The 19,790-nt window shown below is 41.4% G+C and overlaps 1 protein-coding gene across 8 annotated transcripts in view; it reads right to left on the bottom strand.

Annotated features, from left to right (window-relative positions):
- kcnc2 (potassium voltage-gated channel, Shaw-related subfamily, member 2) overlaps positions 1–19,536 on the bottom strand; it is a 69,245-nt gene extending 49,709 nt beyond the window's left edge. For all 8 annotated transcript variants that reach the window (XM_061076104.1, XM_061076087.1, XM_061076095.1 and 5 more), the window contains exon 1: positions 18,982–19,536. In XM_061076104.1, the coding sequence (XP_060932087.1) occupies positions 18,982–19,536 (555 nt within the window). The remainder of the gene's footprint in view (positions 1–18,981) is intronic.
- Between the last annotated feature and the right edge of the window lie 254 nt (positions 19,537–19,790).

Consider the following 19,790-nt stretch of genomic DNA (forward strand, 5'->3'; position numbering starts at 1 on the left):
CCGGGGCATTCAAGAGAGGAGCCTGTGAAAAAAAAATATGATAAATAAATAGCTGGCAGCAAATATGTCAACGAAAGCAACTGTTCAGCCAGAAGAGATTAAATTCAATTACTTAAATTGCACGCTCCAACCATGCCCCCAAACTGAGGATTCTTGACAAGTCAGATGCTGCCAAGTGCATGTGTGTTTCTCTGCAAAAGCAGGAATGTCCAAACATTTGAATGCAGCCAAAGTTTATGCAGTAATTTTACGAGAATAAAGTGGTAAAAATAAGAGAAAAAGTCGTAAATTTACAATAAGCAGCAAGCGCGGGGGTTCTTGCTAGAATTTCTCTCTTTCTGTATCCCACATCTTAAATCAATCTCATTGTGAAACTATGAAACCCCTTTAAATATCACGGGAAAAAAGGCAATTTCCAACCGGTTGGTGTGGTTCTTTCTTGGCAATATAGATCTTACACAATCTTTTCAAAGTACTGATAATATGTAGCCTGGGTGCCAGACGAACTTAGCCCCGCCCACAACATTTGTTGTTCGGGAAGTTCGGTCTGGAGTCGCTCCGTTGGGGAGAAACTATGGCCGATCAGGAGCTGATCGGATCCAATCAAATCGTCAGGGCGGGCTTTATACGATGATTGACAGATGATCTACAGTGACGTAATCAACCACGTCACCAGAGAGCGCTTCCTGCAGAGCTGAGACATAAACATATATAGTGTTTATATCTATGGAGACATAGACATATATAGTGTTTATATCTATGAGCTGAGATGTGTCGATGCTGCCATCGAGTCTGTTTCAGAGACATCGACAGCGCATTCATTTTGAAAGAGGAACAGAGGAACACGATCAAGGCATTAGTAGATCGAACAGATGTTTTTGCCGTTCTTCCTACGGGATTCATAAAAAGTTTAATTTATCAGCTGGCCCCGATGCTGCAGCCACACAAGCAGTCATAAAAAGAGAGTGGGGGGGCTACGCTCCTCAGCACATATGAGACAAAAAGACACATAGGTTGGGGCGCTGTTAATGTTGGAGCAACAAGGAAGTGAATGCTTGAAAAAAACAATTAGCTGCTGGTTCTCCTCCTCGCTTCCTCCTGCAGAGCCATGACAGCGGAGCTCTGCAGCGCAGCTGGCGGATCAGAAGCTCCGTGGAGTTCTGGTAGCGACGGATCTCTCTCAGAGCCCCGGGACCGGTCCCGGGCCGGTAGCGAGGCTCTGAGAGAGATCCGTCGCGGGCTTCTTAACGCCGCCGGCAGCCGGGACTCTCACGAGCAGCCCTGCTTCCTGGGGGCTTTGCCTCCGGTGGATATACGAGCGGCATTTCCATTTATTTATTTAGAGAGTGAATAAACTCCTGAAACAGACAACTGACAACAACTATGCGTCGCTTGACATACGTAACATATTACGTTGCTCTGATTGGTTGTAGGTCTATCCAATTGTGCGAAGAGGCATCTGGTTTCCTGGTTCCGTTGAAACACGCCCCATAATCACAGCCCAATGGAGCGGTCTCAGACTCATATTCTGACTAGAATAATGAGTTGGACAACGTCAGGCTAGATAATATGGGGCATGTGTGCCAAAAATATGAAGCATTACGTTATTTGGGAAACTTTGGAAGTACAAAAAAACAAGTTGCCTCATACCTCATTTTAACGTAGGCTACAGGTGGGACTTCTAATATTCCCCTTGTAAAATGACACGTATCCTAAAATGATGACTTTATTCTGGTAAAATTATTTCTTTATTCTAGTAAAATTACAACTTTATTCTCAACATCTCTGAATTTTTCTTCTTCAACATGAAACAAGAAACTCTTCCGCAGCTGTGCAACGTGGTGTGTGCCAGTCATCCTGAGCTGAATTGAGTTGTTGAAGTTGGGTGGTGGATTAAACTGCCGTTTAGCAGAGACGTGATGATTTTAAACAGTCCTCTTCCTCGCTCTGACAGTAAGCAGCAGGGGTAATTTAATATATATCACATGCCAGGAGGGATAGCTGGCACACAGTGGCATGCATCTGCTCAGATGAAGACTCACACATGCAAGAGTTTCCGGAGCATTAGAGGAACACAGTTGTCCTCGGATAACAGCAGGCATTCGACCGAGAGGCTGCGTTTCTCCCGCTTGAGCAGCGCTGAACTCAAGCTTTTAAAATGGCTCCTCAGCCTGTGGGAGCAGATGCTTATAGTTACCCTCTCCACCGAGCCGATCTGATTCCCACAGTATTCAGGTTAACTGTCTCAGTACAATATTCAAGGAACAGGTGGTTGAGCTTAGACTGGAAGTGAGCCTCATGTCGATGTGTGACGACCTATGATTTGTTTCCATTCACATTTTAAAATGTTAGGATTATGGAGCTTCTTGTTAGTTTTTATTTTATTATAGGTCCCATAACATAGTACTTAATATTTTGGCACATCAGATCCAAGTATCAGGACTTTAAAAAGATTGATATTTCCTTTTCTTTATTCTCATAAAATTAGGACTTTATATTTTGCGAAATATTCAACTTATTTCTCATAACATTATCACTTTATTCTTGTAATGTTAGATGTTTTTTTCTCAATTACAACTTAATTCTTGTAATATTATGACTTCATTCTTGTAATGAATATTATATTTGAGATCACCGATTTGTTAACTTGTAATAAATAGTCTGTTGTAAGAATCAGCATTTAGACCAAGGGGTTTGGTTACAGGAGCTAGAGTTGAAATAATAAAGTCAGGTTTCTAGACCTTAGACTTTGCAGTAAGTGTTAAAAAAAAAATTAGATAACATGTTGATATAGATACTCGCAGTGGTAAAAAACTAAAAAAAAAAGTATAAAATGTGTGGGAGAATGCTACAGGTTACCCTGACAACTGTGGATAAGTGGACAAGCCAAATCATATCTTCACTTCCACTTCGGGCAGGTAAAATACAACTTCTATTAAGAGGGAGAAATAATACATTAATAAATAAACACTTCTCTTCAGTCAGATATTTTCTCTAGCAAAACCTTCAGTCAGGACAGACAAATCAGCCGTGAAACAACCTGCAGCAGCCCGGATGGTCGGGTGTCACTGGGTTAGACGAAGGCTTCTATGTTAAATGACTTTAACAGTATTATCATTTAACAGATTAGATTCATTTTAGAGTCGTTTATAGACAGCGCCTGAGGTAATGTTCACATCCCAGCTCTCCGGCAACACTGAAGATTTGCAAGTCAATGACAAAATTGCCTGTGTGGGAGTGAATCAGCATTGTACTTTGACAAATGCAAAAAAAACTCTTCTCATCTAGTTTGCAAAATATTTACGCTGAGACTGGTACACTCAGAGAGCCATTCTCATAAAGTAAAGTAATTTAGTCTTTGTGTTTCTCCCACTTATGTTTTGATATGAATTACTTGACTGATGATATGTTATGATATTAAGGATAATATTGATTTAAAATGGTAAATGGTTTTGTAAATAGCACTTTTCTAGTCTTGATGACCACTCAAAGCGCTTTACAGTACAGTTTCACATTCACCCATTCACACAGACATTCATACAGTGCATCTAATCGCAGCACCTTGTTATTCTATGGGGGGCAATTCGGGGTTCAGCATCTTGCCCAAGGACACTTCGGCACGCAGATGGGTCAGACTGGGGATCAAACTGCCGACCTTCAGGTTGGAGGACGACCACTCTACCTCTCAGCCACAGCTGCTCACAAAAGATTCATATGAGTCATATCTGTGCATTACCAGGGCAGATGTGAGCGGCAAAAGATGTCAAAGTGGTCCCTTCACATTTTCCACACATTATCTTCTAAGATAATAATGAAATAATAAAGATACTCAATGCTTTTCACATCACTATAAAGTCTAATTAGTATTACTAGCGCAGTGCCCATTCTAAACATGCCTGTTTACTTGGCCTGTGGTTATGCTCCAGAATTATTTCTTGTAATTAGCGAGTCCTCCTCAAATAGTTCTACAATATGCTGTCACTTTTTATTGTTTGTGTGCTGGACATTGTGTGCGGAGCTTTTTTTATAAACATCCTACAATGTAGGATGAAGTTGAAAACTTCATCCTACCTGGTGAAGCTGTTGTGCATCGCTGATCAACCAGATTCTGTGTCTGATTGTGAACTTAAAATAAACAACATATCAAAATAATCTAATGGCTGCCTGGCTGCAAACTGCCAAGCACTGCTCTAGGTTTCCAAGGACGTAAAACTCGGACCACTGACTGCCTGCCAAGCCCCCACCTGTTAAATCAAAGTTTTTTGATATTGAGTGTATCACATGTCCAAATCACACCAAATTCAACACCGCACCTCCCTGGGCCCTAAGCAATACACATGCAAGGTGCGAAGCCGATAAGATGAATGGTTTGTGAGCTATGTGAGACAGACAGACATTGTAGATATTATGTAGCTACGTGCAGCACTAGCTTACAGATTATGAACATGGACTCACATAGAATCATGGACTGTACATGGAATGCATACATCAAAAATCCATCAGGAACAGAAAGAACATTGCCTCATGCATTTTGAATGAATGTTAAAGGTTAATTTAAGTTCATTACAACATGGGGCCTTATTATATGGTTTTGACCTTCATTTCCATTTGTAATAATACTGTTCCAACCACCAAGGAAACGGTTGAGTTCTGGTGATGGTGGTGAGAGCTCTAATCTAAAATAAATCTGATAGAGCAAGAAACATGTTGTACTGTAAAAATGTTATACTGAAAAAACGTAAATAACCTTTAAAGCTGTGAAACGAAGGTTAATCATTCCTGTAGCAAGAGAAAATACCAGCAACAAGTTTAGGCCCAAAATCTAATTTGGTAGGTTGTAAAGATCTTGGTTAAAATAAGTGCCTGAACTGGTGACTAATAGTTTTGCACTATAAATGAATTGCCGTTTCCTGTGTGACATTCCCATGTTTGCTTTTGTCCATCCCAACCTCCGCCGCATGCAGACTTTGTCACTCTATAGCACATCACCTGACTTCCTCCTTTGCTCCTGTCATAGCTTCAGCCTCTAGAGGCCACCTAACAATACAATGTAACTATGGATCATAATAAGCTGTTTGCACAGGAAACCATTAGGATCTATTTTTATGGGCACCTGGGGAAGACACACATTGATGCCAAGACAACCATATTTTGAAACATTAACATATATTTGAGCTAGTACTGGGGCGTCAAGACTCTTCTTCATTATGATACAGAAAAAAAGAGGAAAAGGAGAAGGACTGAGGATTATTATTGTTATTATTATTATTTACCTCCCTTTCTGTCTGAAAACACTTTCATACTAATCGTAAATATCTTACCACATTTTTGTGAATTCATTTTCAACTTCAATTATTTATAGTTTCTTTTAGAAATATAAAACACTACTTGATTAAACCCTGAAAAAGCACATAGGCTTCTGATGTCTGACCCATTCCATCCCTGCACTGAGAAGTGCAGTATGAGACCTTGTATTACCTGTTTTGAGGAAACATTCAAATCAATGCTGTATAGACTTGAAATTTTAGTTGCAATCCTTTAGTTGCAATAAAAAAAAACTAAACTGTAGCTGTCATTTTATCAAGGGCTCATTACAATGATGTCTTGTATCTTCCTCGATCTGACTTGGCCTGTGGAAACGTCATAATTTGTTTTAATTGCAGTAAGGACACCTGCAACCAAATGATCAAAAATGATTTACGTTGGATGTCTAATTTGGAGCCTGCTTAGGGGCTGGATGAAAAAATAATTGGCTGATTTGCATGAACTAACCGTGAATTTATGCAGAGGGATTGTGAGATTGATCAGAAAATGTGTAGCAATATGGAACACTCCTCTTACACTGAGGGTATCGTAAAAATCATTAAATACAAACCAAAATGGCAAAGTATTTCTGTCCACCTAACAGCTCTCTTTGATTTCCCCCTCAATTTTATGAAAAAACAACCGCTCATGCAGCCGAGGAGTTGGCATCCCAACAATTCTCAGTATGAGCCACGGGACCTGCATACAGTTTGTATTTATATGCTAGACTGAAACTTGTTGAGCATGCAATGGCAATAGATAAATCCTATGATCCTATGATGATAAGTCAAGGAAACATTTCTTAACTCATAGAATTGGGAAGTTATAATCACTCGTGAGAAATCTGCAGTTATTTACAGAGAAAGAGGTTTAATCCAGGTCTCAACTTTATACCTGACCCATGTGAAGTACACATGAATTTTGGAATCCTTGGTTTGTGAGAGTTGAAAATACTCTGATACAAATGGCTGGAGACATGATGCATCATGTTCTATGAAGCTTTGCCATCAACCACTGTGGAAACAAACGTGAGGTAAAATGTCTGTCTGCCTCAAGTCGAGGGTTGCAGCAGGCATGCAGTGAGAAGAGAGAAATCTCCTCAGGCATGGGGCCTTTAACCTCTTCCTTCTTTGTACAAGCAAACCCCTGGTGGTTTTTACAGAAGAGCAAATGCACCCAGGCGTGAATATTCTCTCCTGTCTTCTATAGCCCAGTGAAGAGGAGGAAGCTGCAAGAGTGGAGGGCTCCTCTGGGTCCCCATGAACCTGAATCCAGCAGAGAATTACTAATAGGATTGGTTCTGCCAGGTCGGTATCAGTGAACCATAGAAGAAGCCTCAGACAGACAAAGACTCCGGGGCTGCACTGAGGGATGGGGTCAGCTAGCTTTTACTTCAGTCGATCTTTGAAGCCATTTCAAGAGAGCAGGACATTAATTGTTTTTCTTAAGAAGTATGATTTCTAGTCTGCTAATATGAACGCTGTTATTTACAGTAATATTTAGACCATTTTGGAGTGGAATCAGCAATATAGACCCATTAAGCTAACATTTAAGGTAGGGTAATAGCTCAAAATGTCAACAAAAAATACATTACTTTGTTTCTGACCATTGAACGTCCTCCCTAAAAAAATGTCCTCACTTCCAGTTGAAACCACAGACACAGTTAGGGATAGAGAATGCATGTCACGCTTGTATTAAAAATAAATCCGATATGTATTGTTGATTTAATATTCTCAGCAAACACTCCCTGCAGGACCTTTTTTCTCTGATTGTACAACTGGTTTCTTCTTGATCTGTTGCAAAAGCACAGTATTAATTGTCAGTATTAAGAAGGTCTGTATGGGATATTTGCAGATGAAAATTTGTTCAGCTCTCTCTCTACTCTGCCAGTAAAGGTGCCTAAAAGTGTATTGCTCCTAATTGACAATGATGTATTTAACCAGAACTTCATGACATACCATTTCAAATTCAAGAAACTCAATTCAGTTACTTAGGGGCAACAACCAAATGAAATTACATTTTCAAAAATGTCATGACCATACTAAATCAGGCTAAAATGTTGTTTCTACGTTGATCCCTTCTCGCATTGTCCCTTGTGTTTCTCAAATAAATCAATACAAATGAATGTACTCCACAACTTAACTTATTTATTTCCATCTATACCAGTGTCCCTCCCTTCTTTACTGGACCTGAACATCTCAAGGAACTGAAAATAGGCAAGATCCTATTTCAGAGACTCAGTAGAGTGGCATGGGGCTGCCTGTTATCTGCCACTATTACTGGGCTCCTAACGATTGTAGTCCTGGCATTTGGAGGCCCTTCTACATTTCATTGTTTAAACGATGCTGCATTGGTATATAATTTATAATCGTGCATATACTGTATCTGCCCTAATCTGGCAACGCTGAAAACTTTAATAAAAAGATTTTAAAATGAAGAAGAAACATTGTCCAGAGCTCCATTTCATGGCTGACTGTGTTTTCCTGCCAGAGGGCAATGCACTGACTCTAACAGTACCATGTTTTTTCCCTCAAAGAGACGATCTCCTGGGAGGTTTCTGTTACTGACTGCAGTCGATATCATGCTGGCAGAGTCTGCATTACCATATGTCATCATCATCATCCAGAAAGACCCCTGACAGTTCTGAAAGAAGTTATATTAACGGTATTTACAATTACTGTTCCACAGAAAATATGCTGTAGTACTTGAGTCTGGTCTCTGAGGTAATTTAGAGAGCTTTGAGTTTGTTGTTTTGTTTCTCTCTGATCCACACTGTCTACTACTTGCAGTAAATGGCTCAAGTCAAGTATGAAAAAACAATTGAGAACAAATAAATGTGGTAACTTTGTACTCGAGGATGTGATCAATATCCTATTATTTCACAGTTGGTTATCCTAGTGCAACACCAAAGTCACTCATGCTAAAATATCAACATCGTAAAGATGCACTGATATAACGTTATGCCAAAAGACAAAGATAGTTCTTCCTTAGTCACTGTTATAGACCTGGAATACAATATATGTTGCTGCAATCCTACTCAAATGTCATCAGATTCGTTTGATAAAAATAGGCCAAATTACTTTTTGAAACAACTGGTCGATGTAGATTGTTAGATTTGATGTCATCCAAACTGGGAAAATAGTACATTTGTTGAGAACTATTTTGCATAGTTTATTGATCCATATTTGGTGATCAAGTGAGCAGCAGCAGTGTATTTGGGATTAAGATAAAATAAACTCAATGTGTCACCATTGATTATCATGGTAATCACTTGCATATAGTTTTTGGGAAACGATGGGGCTCTGTTACACAAAATGTATTTTTTGAAGATGTGTAATGATTCAGCAGCACTTTATTGTTTTCACCTATAAGATGGTTTGCTAATTTTGCTATAATTAGGTAATTCATTCTCGAGCTATGGCCACAAGTGTTTTGTTAGGTCAGTGACCTTCACCTTTGACAAGCCATCTCTGATCAGTTCATTCATTAGTCCAATGTGTTAATGTGCTTTAAATGATGAAACAACTACATGACTATAATTACAATTTCAGCCAATCAATCATCCTAAACATTGTTTATGACTGCACCCCAGATGACATTATTTCAGACCACAACCAAGTTTTTCTAAAACTGCTGCACTGCTGGTGAGAAGCTGTTAAAAAATGAGATGCTCCGTTACCAGCAAAATCAGCTCTTCCTGTGGTGTGGTTGCCATGGCCACAAAACTTGCTATTACTACGACAAACTAAAAATTCAAACCATATCCAATGCCTTTGTGATAACTTAGCAACCAACATGTTCAACTTTAAAGAAGAGGATTTTACTCTGGAGGTCCAAATTTGTAAGCGCTTTTAGTATCTCATGCATTGTTTATTTTTTTCCCAATTGAGCAGCACTATGTTAAAGTGTGTAGAGCATTGATTAATACACATCAAACCATAGCTATGATGCTCCAGTGTGACACAGGGGTTGAACTCTCATATAGTGACCATCAGCGGATTATCTTGAACTGCATCTATCCCCTTTCCACTTTTAGCTCCTCCAGCTGTCCACCTTTGTGTCTTGGTCTCTTCATTTGGCTCGGCGTGTCCTCTAAATGAACCCAGCTCGCTCAGATGTGGCTGCATTAAACAGTGGATCTTCTTTAAAGATTCACTCTTTGAACCAGAGTAAATGATTAGCGGAGAGAGCAGGGGTTGAGCCGGCAGAGTAACCAATACGCAATTAGCATCAAACCATCATACCATGAAAAAGGCAACATCCAGTCCATATCCATGCCTCGCTGTGTAGGGAGAGGGGAAAAAATAAAACAAATACACATTTTTCACCTTCAATCGCAGCCAAAGCTGTCACAGAGGGTCAGGTCGAAGCTAGTCACCATTATTACAAGATGACAACTCCTACTGTGCACATCACACCCCTGTCATCTCTTTGCTGATGTGACATTTTCACTTTGCAGCCTGATCCTCATCCGTGTCTGGCAGCGCAGTTTCTCACCGTGTTTATTTGGGATCAGGTTTTCAAATCAAAGCTGTGAGGGTGGCTGAGCTGTCTGCTGTCACGCAAGAGCCCGCTGTGCTATAAATGTTACTGTTGCCAGATAAATAATACAACAATAATATGAACGACTCTCGGAAAATGTGGCCTGATAGCAGCCTTTAAAGTCTGGCAGGGTACGTTCCTACCAAATACAAGTTAATCTAAGCAGTGGGAAAGTGCTTCTTCAATACTGCTTAAAGGACAAAAGGTCTGAAGGCTGTGAAGCTTATTAGACTGCAACAGCCTTCAGTTGCTAAGTGACCATTATCAAACCATATACAAAGGCTGATAAAAAATGTATATGCTGGATTTTTTTTTTTCTTTTAAAAATAACTTCTTGACTTCGGTGTTTGTTTTACTAGGTGGCCAGCACCAAACAGCCAACTTACAAAGTCAGCCAGTAGCTGGTGGAGACAAAAACAGAACTTCAAGGTAACTTGACATGACTTCAAATCATGATAATGTTGCCCTTTATTTGATGGATCTGAAACAACTGTTTGCTAACAGGTTAGTTATATCAACTTTATCAGGGGAAAACATATTAGTGTGTGCCCAAAAATGAATAACGGGTTTAAAGAAAAAAAGACTAAAGCTCAAACATAGTGAAGGTTGTTTTAATACAGATTAAGTTCTTATTTAGATCTAAAACTTCTATATAAAAGAGATTTTAAATCTGACATGACATTTGATACCAACTTCCAGTACCGGCACTTAAAAAAATAATTGATGAGGTCAGAGGTGCAACTCCGATGGTGCTCACAATTAAGAACCGATTGTTGATTTCCATCCCTTACACTCTGTAACACAGTGTCACAGCCGCAATCAGCTGACGGGGGCAAAGAGTCAAGATACACAAATCAGCTTCAAAGACTGATTTATTAATTACCTTTTAATGCATGAGCCTTGGGGTTGTGCAAATGGTGTCAGATCAAAGAACTTTCAGTAAATCCATTGTCCTTGGAATTGGAAGCACTCAATCTTTTAGAGTGGTTGGATAAAGCATTAATTATTCAGCATTCAGCCCAAACTAATGGCCCATCCGTTACAGCTCCCAGAACTCATGGGCCACACCAGGACTCCTCCTGGTGGTCGACAGGAAGTGCAAGGAAGACGGGAAGAGCCCACCTTAGGCATGCAAGCCGTGACATTTATAAATGCATGATACATAACCCTTATCTTTCCCACTCCCAAGAGCAATTCTCACTGTGAAGCTTAACCATTGTAATCCAGTATCTTCCTGTGATCTGCTGCTGAGACGGACGTCAAATAACAGGACTTGGCTCCTTCTCTTCGATTCGTCCCAGTTTCGGCAGTGATCCCTCACCGTCACCGTTCACGGTGACATCAGTCTCTGTTTGCAAAAATGAGCAATGCATCTCTTCCAGTTTGGCTGACATTAAGTCACATGCATTTTGTGAAAACCACCCACTATTTTGGGGTGACTGTCACGCCGAAAAAAAACGCTCTCTCTCACATTTCTAGAACACACACAAAAACATTTTAACACCTAACACGCTCTGATGACTAACCGTTATGCTGTTACTTTTTTCTGATGTGCACCGGTAAGCCCCGCCAGGTTGTTGTGGAGAGACGGTGGGTGGGAGTGGGTTAATAAATGTATCACTCTTGTCAGATGCTCTGTTGAATCAACACCTGCAGAAACCGTTAACAGGACAAAGAGGGGCAACGCCACCTTGGAAAGTTAGACATGCACTTTTTGTCTCATGCTTCAAAATGCTTCATTCATAATCAAATGCACATCATGCCAACTGATGTTCAGAGTTGCTGCATGTTTTAAAAAGAAACCGAGCTTCTCTTGTTCTTTGTTTTCTTGCTTTTTCATCAACAATGAACGGATCTCCATAGATATGATCACCGGCAATCCATTACTCTTATCATCGTCACTACGTTATCCCTCCTATATGATTTCTTGACATAAAATCCAACTAAACTAAAAAACACAATTTGTGCGAAAGTCAAACACTACAAAGTAGAACAATTTAAAACGATTGATTGAAAGATCACTTTTTATATATGTGCTGAGAAAATTCTGTAACTATTGCACAGACTTTAAGAGGCCGCACTAAAGAATGACATCAGCCATCAAGACCCAGTTTAAGGTCTCAGAGAAACACCCTCATCATGTATGCCAAATCTGGCAACTTTAATCTACTCTGTAATAATTTAAAAGTCCCTTTGCAAGAGAGAGAGAGAGTGAGCAGGTTCCTGCGTGTGCGTGTGTGTGCGTGTATGAGTGTGTGTGCGTGCGTGCGTGCGTGTGTGCGTGTGTGTGTGTGTGTGTGTGTGTGTGTGTGTGTGCGTGTGTGTGTGTATGTGTGTGTGTGTGTGTGTGTGTGTGTGTGTGTGTGTGTGTGTGGGAGTGAAAGAGTGAGACCAACAGACAGACAGAGAGAGCAAGGCCTGATGGGATGCTGTATATAGCAAGCAACTGCAAGGCAAGAGGTCCAATCATGCATAGTGAACGAGTCTCCTTCATTATCTATCCAACAGGCCTCTTTGCTTCATAAACACCATCCTGCACTTTTGTTGGTGGTGGATGCAATAGCTACATAATCATATGAATTAATATCTGTCCCAATCTATGCCACCAATTCATAGAATCCAATCCTGACAAAGTGGTAATATTTCCCCATTCACAAAAAGCTTTTCATTTTCTGGGGTAAATAAGTTATTACATGTCACGTCTTTTTAGTACTGCTGCTGTTTTGGGAGATTTTCAACTTTTGAGGTGAGTGTCTTGTAATAACCAAGTGACTGCAAATGTAGATTCTCTTTAGGACATTTAGCAAGAAAGAATCCACATGTTTCCTGGGTCCAGATGCATAAAATCACTGAATAAAACTGTGTATGCACAAACCACACATGCATAGTATATGCATTCTTTTAGGTATATATGCTTTATAAAGCCACAAGTGCGCGTGGTTCTGTTTTATAAATCTCATTGACTGTGGCCAGGGCCAATAAGCACAAGTCTCATTTCTACTCTCACAGTTAGCCATAAAAACCATGTAGAAACGCCTTTAAAACACCCACATCTCAGTCACCACCTTTAAAGGACAGAAAGGTGATGAATGAGTAATTTATCATGTTCGTATTAAAACAGACTATATTAAGTACTGCTATTTTAAAGTGCAGCTTAAAATCCAAAGATCACTGACGTGAAAATAATGGCTTGAATGTAAAAAAAATTATGTTAAGCATAAACACTCTCTTTACGTGGCATGAGCACGTTAATCATATTTTAAAACACTTGTGATTGTAATGTTGCTTGTGAATTCAACTGATCATTTTAAGAGGAAGATCATTTTAGTTCATCTTTAAATTGGAAACTAATTGCTGAGTAAAAATTACTGGAATTACAATTAAGATCATAGTGGTTACTTTTAAAACTTATGTCTAAATCTCATCAGTCAGCATGATGGTTTCCACTGCTTCTTCCCCCTTTGCCCAATACCCCACCTCAGTTCCTCAAAGGCTGGAGGCTGAGTTTGAGGGTTCATTAATGTATAAGAGCACCCAAATGGAAGCTTCACCACCTCCACTCAGACATGCACAGATGTGCATTTTTCTAAATCTTATATGACTAAGAAACTAACCATGGAGATCAAAGTGCACAACAGACAAGTGATCAGCACAACTGCAGATATAGGAACATCACAGTGACACCACCAAATGTTGAAATAAGTAATATTGCACTCACTTGCCCATACGAGCCTCTGGCTTAATTACCACAGCGGCAGCCTTCTACACTGAGCTATTACAGTCAACCAAAGCAGTGCAGGATCGTGATTGGCGGGGCAGATTAATGTGATTGGCCACCAACATTCGGGCAACCATTTGCCCTGCTCGCCAACCCAGAGTCAGGTTTGCCGCTGTTTACACATCAGACTCTATTTTACTCAGCATGGCTTTGGCGTCTATTTGCAGCAAGTCTGCCACATTTCCTGGCCTCCTACAACGTCCCAATGTGATCTCTGATGAGCTGGGCAGGCCCTCGTGCACCTGTAGCCCCGGTTTAACAGGAACAAGCTCGAGCATATCTCCGTGTATCACCTCTGACAGCTGTAAGAAAGCAGTTAAAGAGACATGCACACATGGATCGGTTGTGTTAGTGATGCCCCAACACCCTTTTTTTTGCATCGCCGCTTCAAGAATAACAAGCTAGCACACAAGGGGTTACTGAGCAATAAGGGATCATGGTCGAGCAGGTTTTTGAAATCAATCGATTTCACGGACCGGACGGATCTCAATGAAAACAGGCCGTGGTGATGAGCGATGATGTTGTCATGACAACAGGCAGGCTGAGCGTGCAGCCTGGCTTTGGTATCTTCAGGCGTGCGGCAGGCGGCACCCAGACGGTTTGGGTTTTTAACCTCTTAAGTGGCAGAAAGCAAGCTGCAGTCTCATATGGGATCATGGGAGGAAGGGGGGATGCGTGGGTGAGTGGATGAAGGTGAGGTGTGGTGGGGGGGGGTTATAAAGTTGTGCATCAGTCAAAACCCCTGCCTCAGAGCACAGACATGGGAAATGAAAAAAAGGTGGTGGGTGTTATTTCTTCTCTTCTTTTTATTACCCTCCAATCCAGCAATGGCCAACTACAGAGACATGAGAGGGACAAACAAACAGATTAACACATAGTAGAACACCTACACACACACACACTCCCTTTTTCCTTTTCAGAAACATAAGCACAAACATCGACAAGGAATTCTCACTGGTCCTATTTCGCTCAGACAAATGAGCACACCCTCAGCTGCTTTTAAAAACACTCTGCATGCAGATTAAAGAGGCAGCACTGAGAGAGAGGAGAGAACAGGATGGCTACAACAATAGAAATAGCGTGGGGAGCCCGGAGAAACACGCCTGCTAACGCTGACTGCTGGCACACGAGCACTCGTGGATGAGTTGGTTAAAGGGACCGATCAGACTTTGGGGTGTTCAGCTCTCTGACAGCCTCAGACAGCTGAGCTGACAGTGAGTAATGATCTCATGTCAATTACTGTGCTGTTTAGGAGGCTCCTATGTGGAGAATAATCAAATAAGTTGTTATTTAATTGCTGCAAACACATGAGACCGTGATGGAGAGGACTGGTGCTCTGGCGCTGTCACGCTGATCTGAGTGATACAAGTACACATTTTTACCAGTGTTGCAAAGAGGAAGTATTCGCTTGTCCAACTTGAAGTGCACCATGTGTTTAAAGATAGGGTTGGCATTCCTGAAAACGCTAGCAAGGGCAGGCTACACTTTGAAATTATGCAACAGATATATAGCACCCCCCTCCCTTCTGCACCCGACTGAAGGATGAGAGCACAGGTGTGCACAGACAGGTACGACAGTGAATTAGTTAATTCGGTCTAAATGAAATGTCAAATCATATCAACACTTTTCAGGAAGAACAGCTCATTGATTTAATGAGCTTTAAGGGAACCAGCGCTTTGCTGTGTCTGAAAGTTTTGCACATCTTATTGGAACCTGATGATGAAAAAGTTGAAACTGATTATACAAATACAGTCAGCCAAGTAGTAGTTGGCCTACTTTATATCAGACTCACACAACCAACCTGGTGTCTTCAGCACATGCTGTAGTAAACATGTATGTGGTATAATGATTTAGAGCCTATCTGCACATGCTGATTGATTTTCATATAATGATCAGTGTTTAGAGGACTTGTATGATCCCTCCAGCCATCTTTTTTATTCACCACAAAGGGTAATGTCATTTCTGCAGTTAAAGAGCACTTAACAGCTAATTCCGTCTGCACCGTGATGTCAGGGTCAAGGGTGAGTAAGAGGGCTACGATTTCTGCTGGAACAGGCCCACGCGATGAAATCACACCTTTCATTTCCATGGGGGATAATTCCACATTACTCCCTCCTGACGCCTTGTCAGGGGAGGATTAGTGCCCTCAAGGATCTGCTTTTAGAAACACCCGCACACCATAACTTCTTTGTTTCGTTCACTCGCAGAGCCTTTCTCCATCTGTGGTTTGAGTATTGAAAGGTTAATTAAAAGCCAGCTAGCCTTTATTAAAAGAGGAAACAGGCCTCAAGGAGGACACCAGCGTAAGACCTGATGTTCACATACTTATGACAGAGGTTTGAAGGCTTCAGTGTCTGAGTGAGAGTTGGAAATACATGTACTGTACATACGTATTTTAAACAAAAAATGTCAGCTTCATTAACTCTTTTCTGAAAGTGCTGAACTAACTCACCACTGTTACATCAGTACTAGATCCTCTATTAACGGTGGAAGAAATAATCAGTGACATTTAGTGGACGAGTACGGGAAGCAACTGAACTTAATGGTCATTTAGTCTCCATTTAAACTTTGGTTATCTTGCAACCTTTTGTAGAAGCTTAAATTGAATTAGTTAAATGAGCTGTGGGAATTATGTTCATTTGTGTTTACATTAAGTTGTACAATACAGTCTGACTGAGAGTATATCTTCTCATCCTGTATCAGCATTCCTCGTGCACATTAAGACAAATCCCAGCCCTCATCCTGTCTGAAAGTTTTCTGATGGATTATGAGGAGGAGCCAAACCCCCCCCAACTGAGACACACACACACACACACACACACACACACACACACACACACACACACACACACACACACACTAGTCCCTCCCTTTCTTTTAAAAATGTGGATGAGCTAAAGAGAAAACAATTAAATAGGAATTATCCAAGTCTGTTTTTTCATAACTTGCACCAAAATCTTCAAGTTGTTTTCTCCTTTTTTTAATGAGGTAAATCTTACGTCTTCAGGAAATAAATCCTACTATTAAATATGCGAGAGTCTTACGTCACAATATTTAAAAACTATCTGATGGGATCGGTTTCTTTTAACCAGAGGTAAAAATCTTGTTGGAAGATTCCAAGAAGATTGGGTTTTCACACCATGATTAAATAGATATTTACATTTATATTGTGGTAACACGTGAGCATGATGGAAGAAAACAGCTGTTGCAGCTCTGCCTTCTTCAGTGAGCAATTATTGGGGGAATGTTCACAAGACAATTAAAGTGCAGGTCATTGTTGTTTATGCTTTGGAGTTCAATTAAATAGATTTAGGGTTAATTTTAATCACAGATACTGCTTCCTTTCTTTAAACTCATTTTAAAAGGATGCAATCGTGATCAAACAATCACTTGGAGACGGAATGAGGAGGAAGAATAATATAATCACAGTACAAATAAAAAACAATCCGGGTTTTGTTTCTCTCTTTTCATCTCCTAATGGGTTGAAACCTTCACTATTGAACAGCTAAGAAACACAATTTGGTTTGATAATTGAAAAACAATGAAATTATGAGAGGTAAAATATTTGGCTGATACAGGTACATTTTATCAATGGGGCACTATATTTAGAACTAATCCAGGTCAAATCAAGACAAATGAAGACTCAAATTTGAAAAGTTCACCGCAGCAGCAATGATTTTTCTCCCTCACCTTAATGCTTGCAGGCTTAAGGAGCACACTGGAAGGTATGCTAACTGATATGTGTGCTTACTTAACACAGTGCGTTGCCAGGTAACACTGCTATGTATTGTAGAACATTTTAATCTGCGCCAAACTTTTTGGTCACGCCACCCTGTGTCTGTTTGCTGAAGCCTTCCGTCCTCATGCCTTTCAGCAGCACTGTCATGGTTGGTGCTGAAAACGCTGCTAATTATCAGTCTGACTCTTTTCAGTGACTTTAAATATTAATAAATGAATCTGAGGGAATCAGAATCAAATAATTAACTTAAGATACATGACTTAAATATATAAATATATGCCTGTACAAATGCAAGTCAAATGTTTAATTCTTACTGGTTCTTTTTTTTTTGGTATAGTTAATAGTTCCATTACCGTGTAGTTGTTGAAAGAGCACATAAATCATACATTTTCTTCCTTTTGAGACTTAATGTTAAATTGACATCTCATCAGTCAAACCTGAAATAAATCTCAACATTTTAGCTCCAACATTTGTGGTTGCTTCAGCTGTTGTCATGACGCACTACCTGTGACATGATGGGGGTGTTTAGGTATCTGTTTTACATTCATTTTAATTGACACAACATGACATCATTCACTCCTCCAATACGTCAGCCATGCCGATGAGGTAATGATTTCCTGTCCATAACCCAGAACTCACCAGCGAGTTTAGCGGAGCCCCTGTCCTTAATAAGTGGCCGTGACAGGTGATTCAATCGGTTGCTTTCTTTGATTAACTGGTCATTCAACATTATAACTATTCCAAAAACTTCTGATGAACAACTAGCATGGATTTAGAACATCTGCTGGTTCTCCCATGTTTTTAACATCATGTTGTTTAAGATTCAAACTACATTAAGTGGGATGTCACGTCTCATTGTGCATGCTTTTTGAACTGCACACCAGCCAGAAATAAACAACATAGAGATGTTCAAAAACAGACGACAGATGCCACATGGTGCTGCTCCAATTCAGGAGAAGAGTAAAGCCCCACACATTTCTTTTAGGTTCTTCAGACCTTGAGCGCTTCAGTACACAGCTGAGAGGTACATGACATTTCCAGGGCTCTAACCCAATAAACAAAGTCTCTGCGAGTGGGAAACTGCTGGATTTAAGATGCACGGTTAAAAAAAACTAAATCAGACTGCAACAAATAAATGTAGGCTATAGCTTCCGTTTCGGCACAGACCACACACCTACAATGCAACTCTTCTAAGAATATCCACCCTGACAGAGTGTTAACACCTTGTTTGCTTGTATAGGACAAAAGAACTTGGTTCTTTTGATGGATGATGGTACCAAAGACATTTGTTCTTAAATCAGGCTCTTAAAAGTGTCTTTAATGAGTCAGATTAGGGCAGATTACTTCACCAGGAGTCACTACCATTCAAACTAAATGAAAGAAGCGATGTCACACCACTGCAAAGACCTCTCACCTCAAGACCTCTCAATTCAAGACTTAACTTGGAGTGACTTTCTGGACACTTCATGGAGGATTTGGGGTAAACAACTTGTTGAACTGAACATGTAGTGTGTGTAGTGTGAGCTGTGGTGTTTCTGTGCACTCTAAGGAGGACGCGTGGACTGGGGGGGTTACTGTGTTGGGTTGGTGAGCCCCAGACGCAGCGGTGCGCCCTTACCCTCGCCGCCCTGGAGGAGTAGGGATCCTCGAATAGATTCCAGATCACCGGCTGCCACTTCCTCCACAGGTTGACGTTACCGTCGGCATCCAACTCATCGATGCCGAGCCTCTTTGCTATATCGTCGTCCTCGTCCCCGTTGTCCACGTTGAGCTCGAACACGTCCAGCGCCTCCTCCGCGTCCCGGTGCTGCCGGTAGGTCATCCAGCAGCAGGGCTCCACGTCCGTCTCATCGATGCCCCAGAAGGAGAGCTCCTCCTCGAACAGCGGTCCGCACACATCCGCCGGGCAGTGGAGCTTCCCGGTGCGGTAGTAGTTGAGCACGTAGGCGAACACGCCCGGGTGGCGGTCGAAGAAGTACTCGTTGGTGCGCGCGTTGTACTCGAGGAAGCCGGGGACTTGTTGCAGCTGGTCCAGCACGGAGTCCAGGTCCGAGTCGGAGGCGAGCAGCGCCAGGCGCGTCCCCGGAAGGGTCTTCAGGGTGCTCTTGTACGTCTCGTGCCGGGTGCCGCCGACGTTGAGGATTATCCTCTCGGTGTCGTCAAACTTGCCCATCGCTCGGTTTCAGACATGACTCGATGGAGAGCGGGGGAAGTTGGCGAGTGCGGTCCGGAGGCAGCAGCAGCGAGCCCGACGCGTGCGCACACCCACAGTCCCGGTCACAGGAGCTCCGGGAGTTCGGCCGTGGCGCGCAGCAGCATCCTCGGCTCCACTCATCCGCAGCTCTCCTGGCTCTTGTGTGCTCCGAGGAGGGTGGTCATCGTGTGTGTGGGGGGTGATACCAGGGGAGGTGGGTGGTCGTCGCTGTG

Source organism: Limanda limanda, chromosome 1, assembly GCF_963576545.1.
Source record: "Limanda limanda chromosome 1, fLimLim1.1, whole genome shotgun sequence".
In the NCBI taxonomy this organism is placed as follows: Eukaryota; Metazoa; Chordata; class Actinopteri; order Pleuronectiformes; family Pleuronectidae; genus Limanda; species Limanda limanda.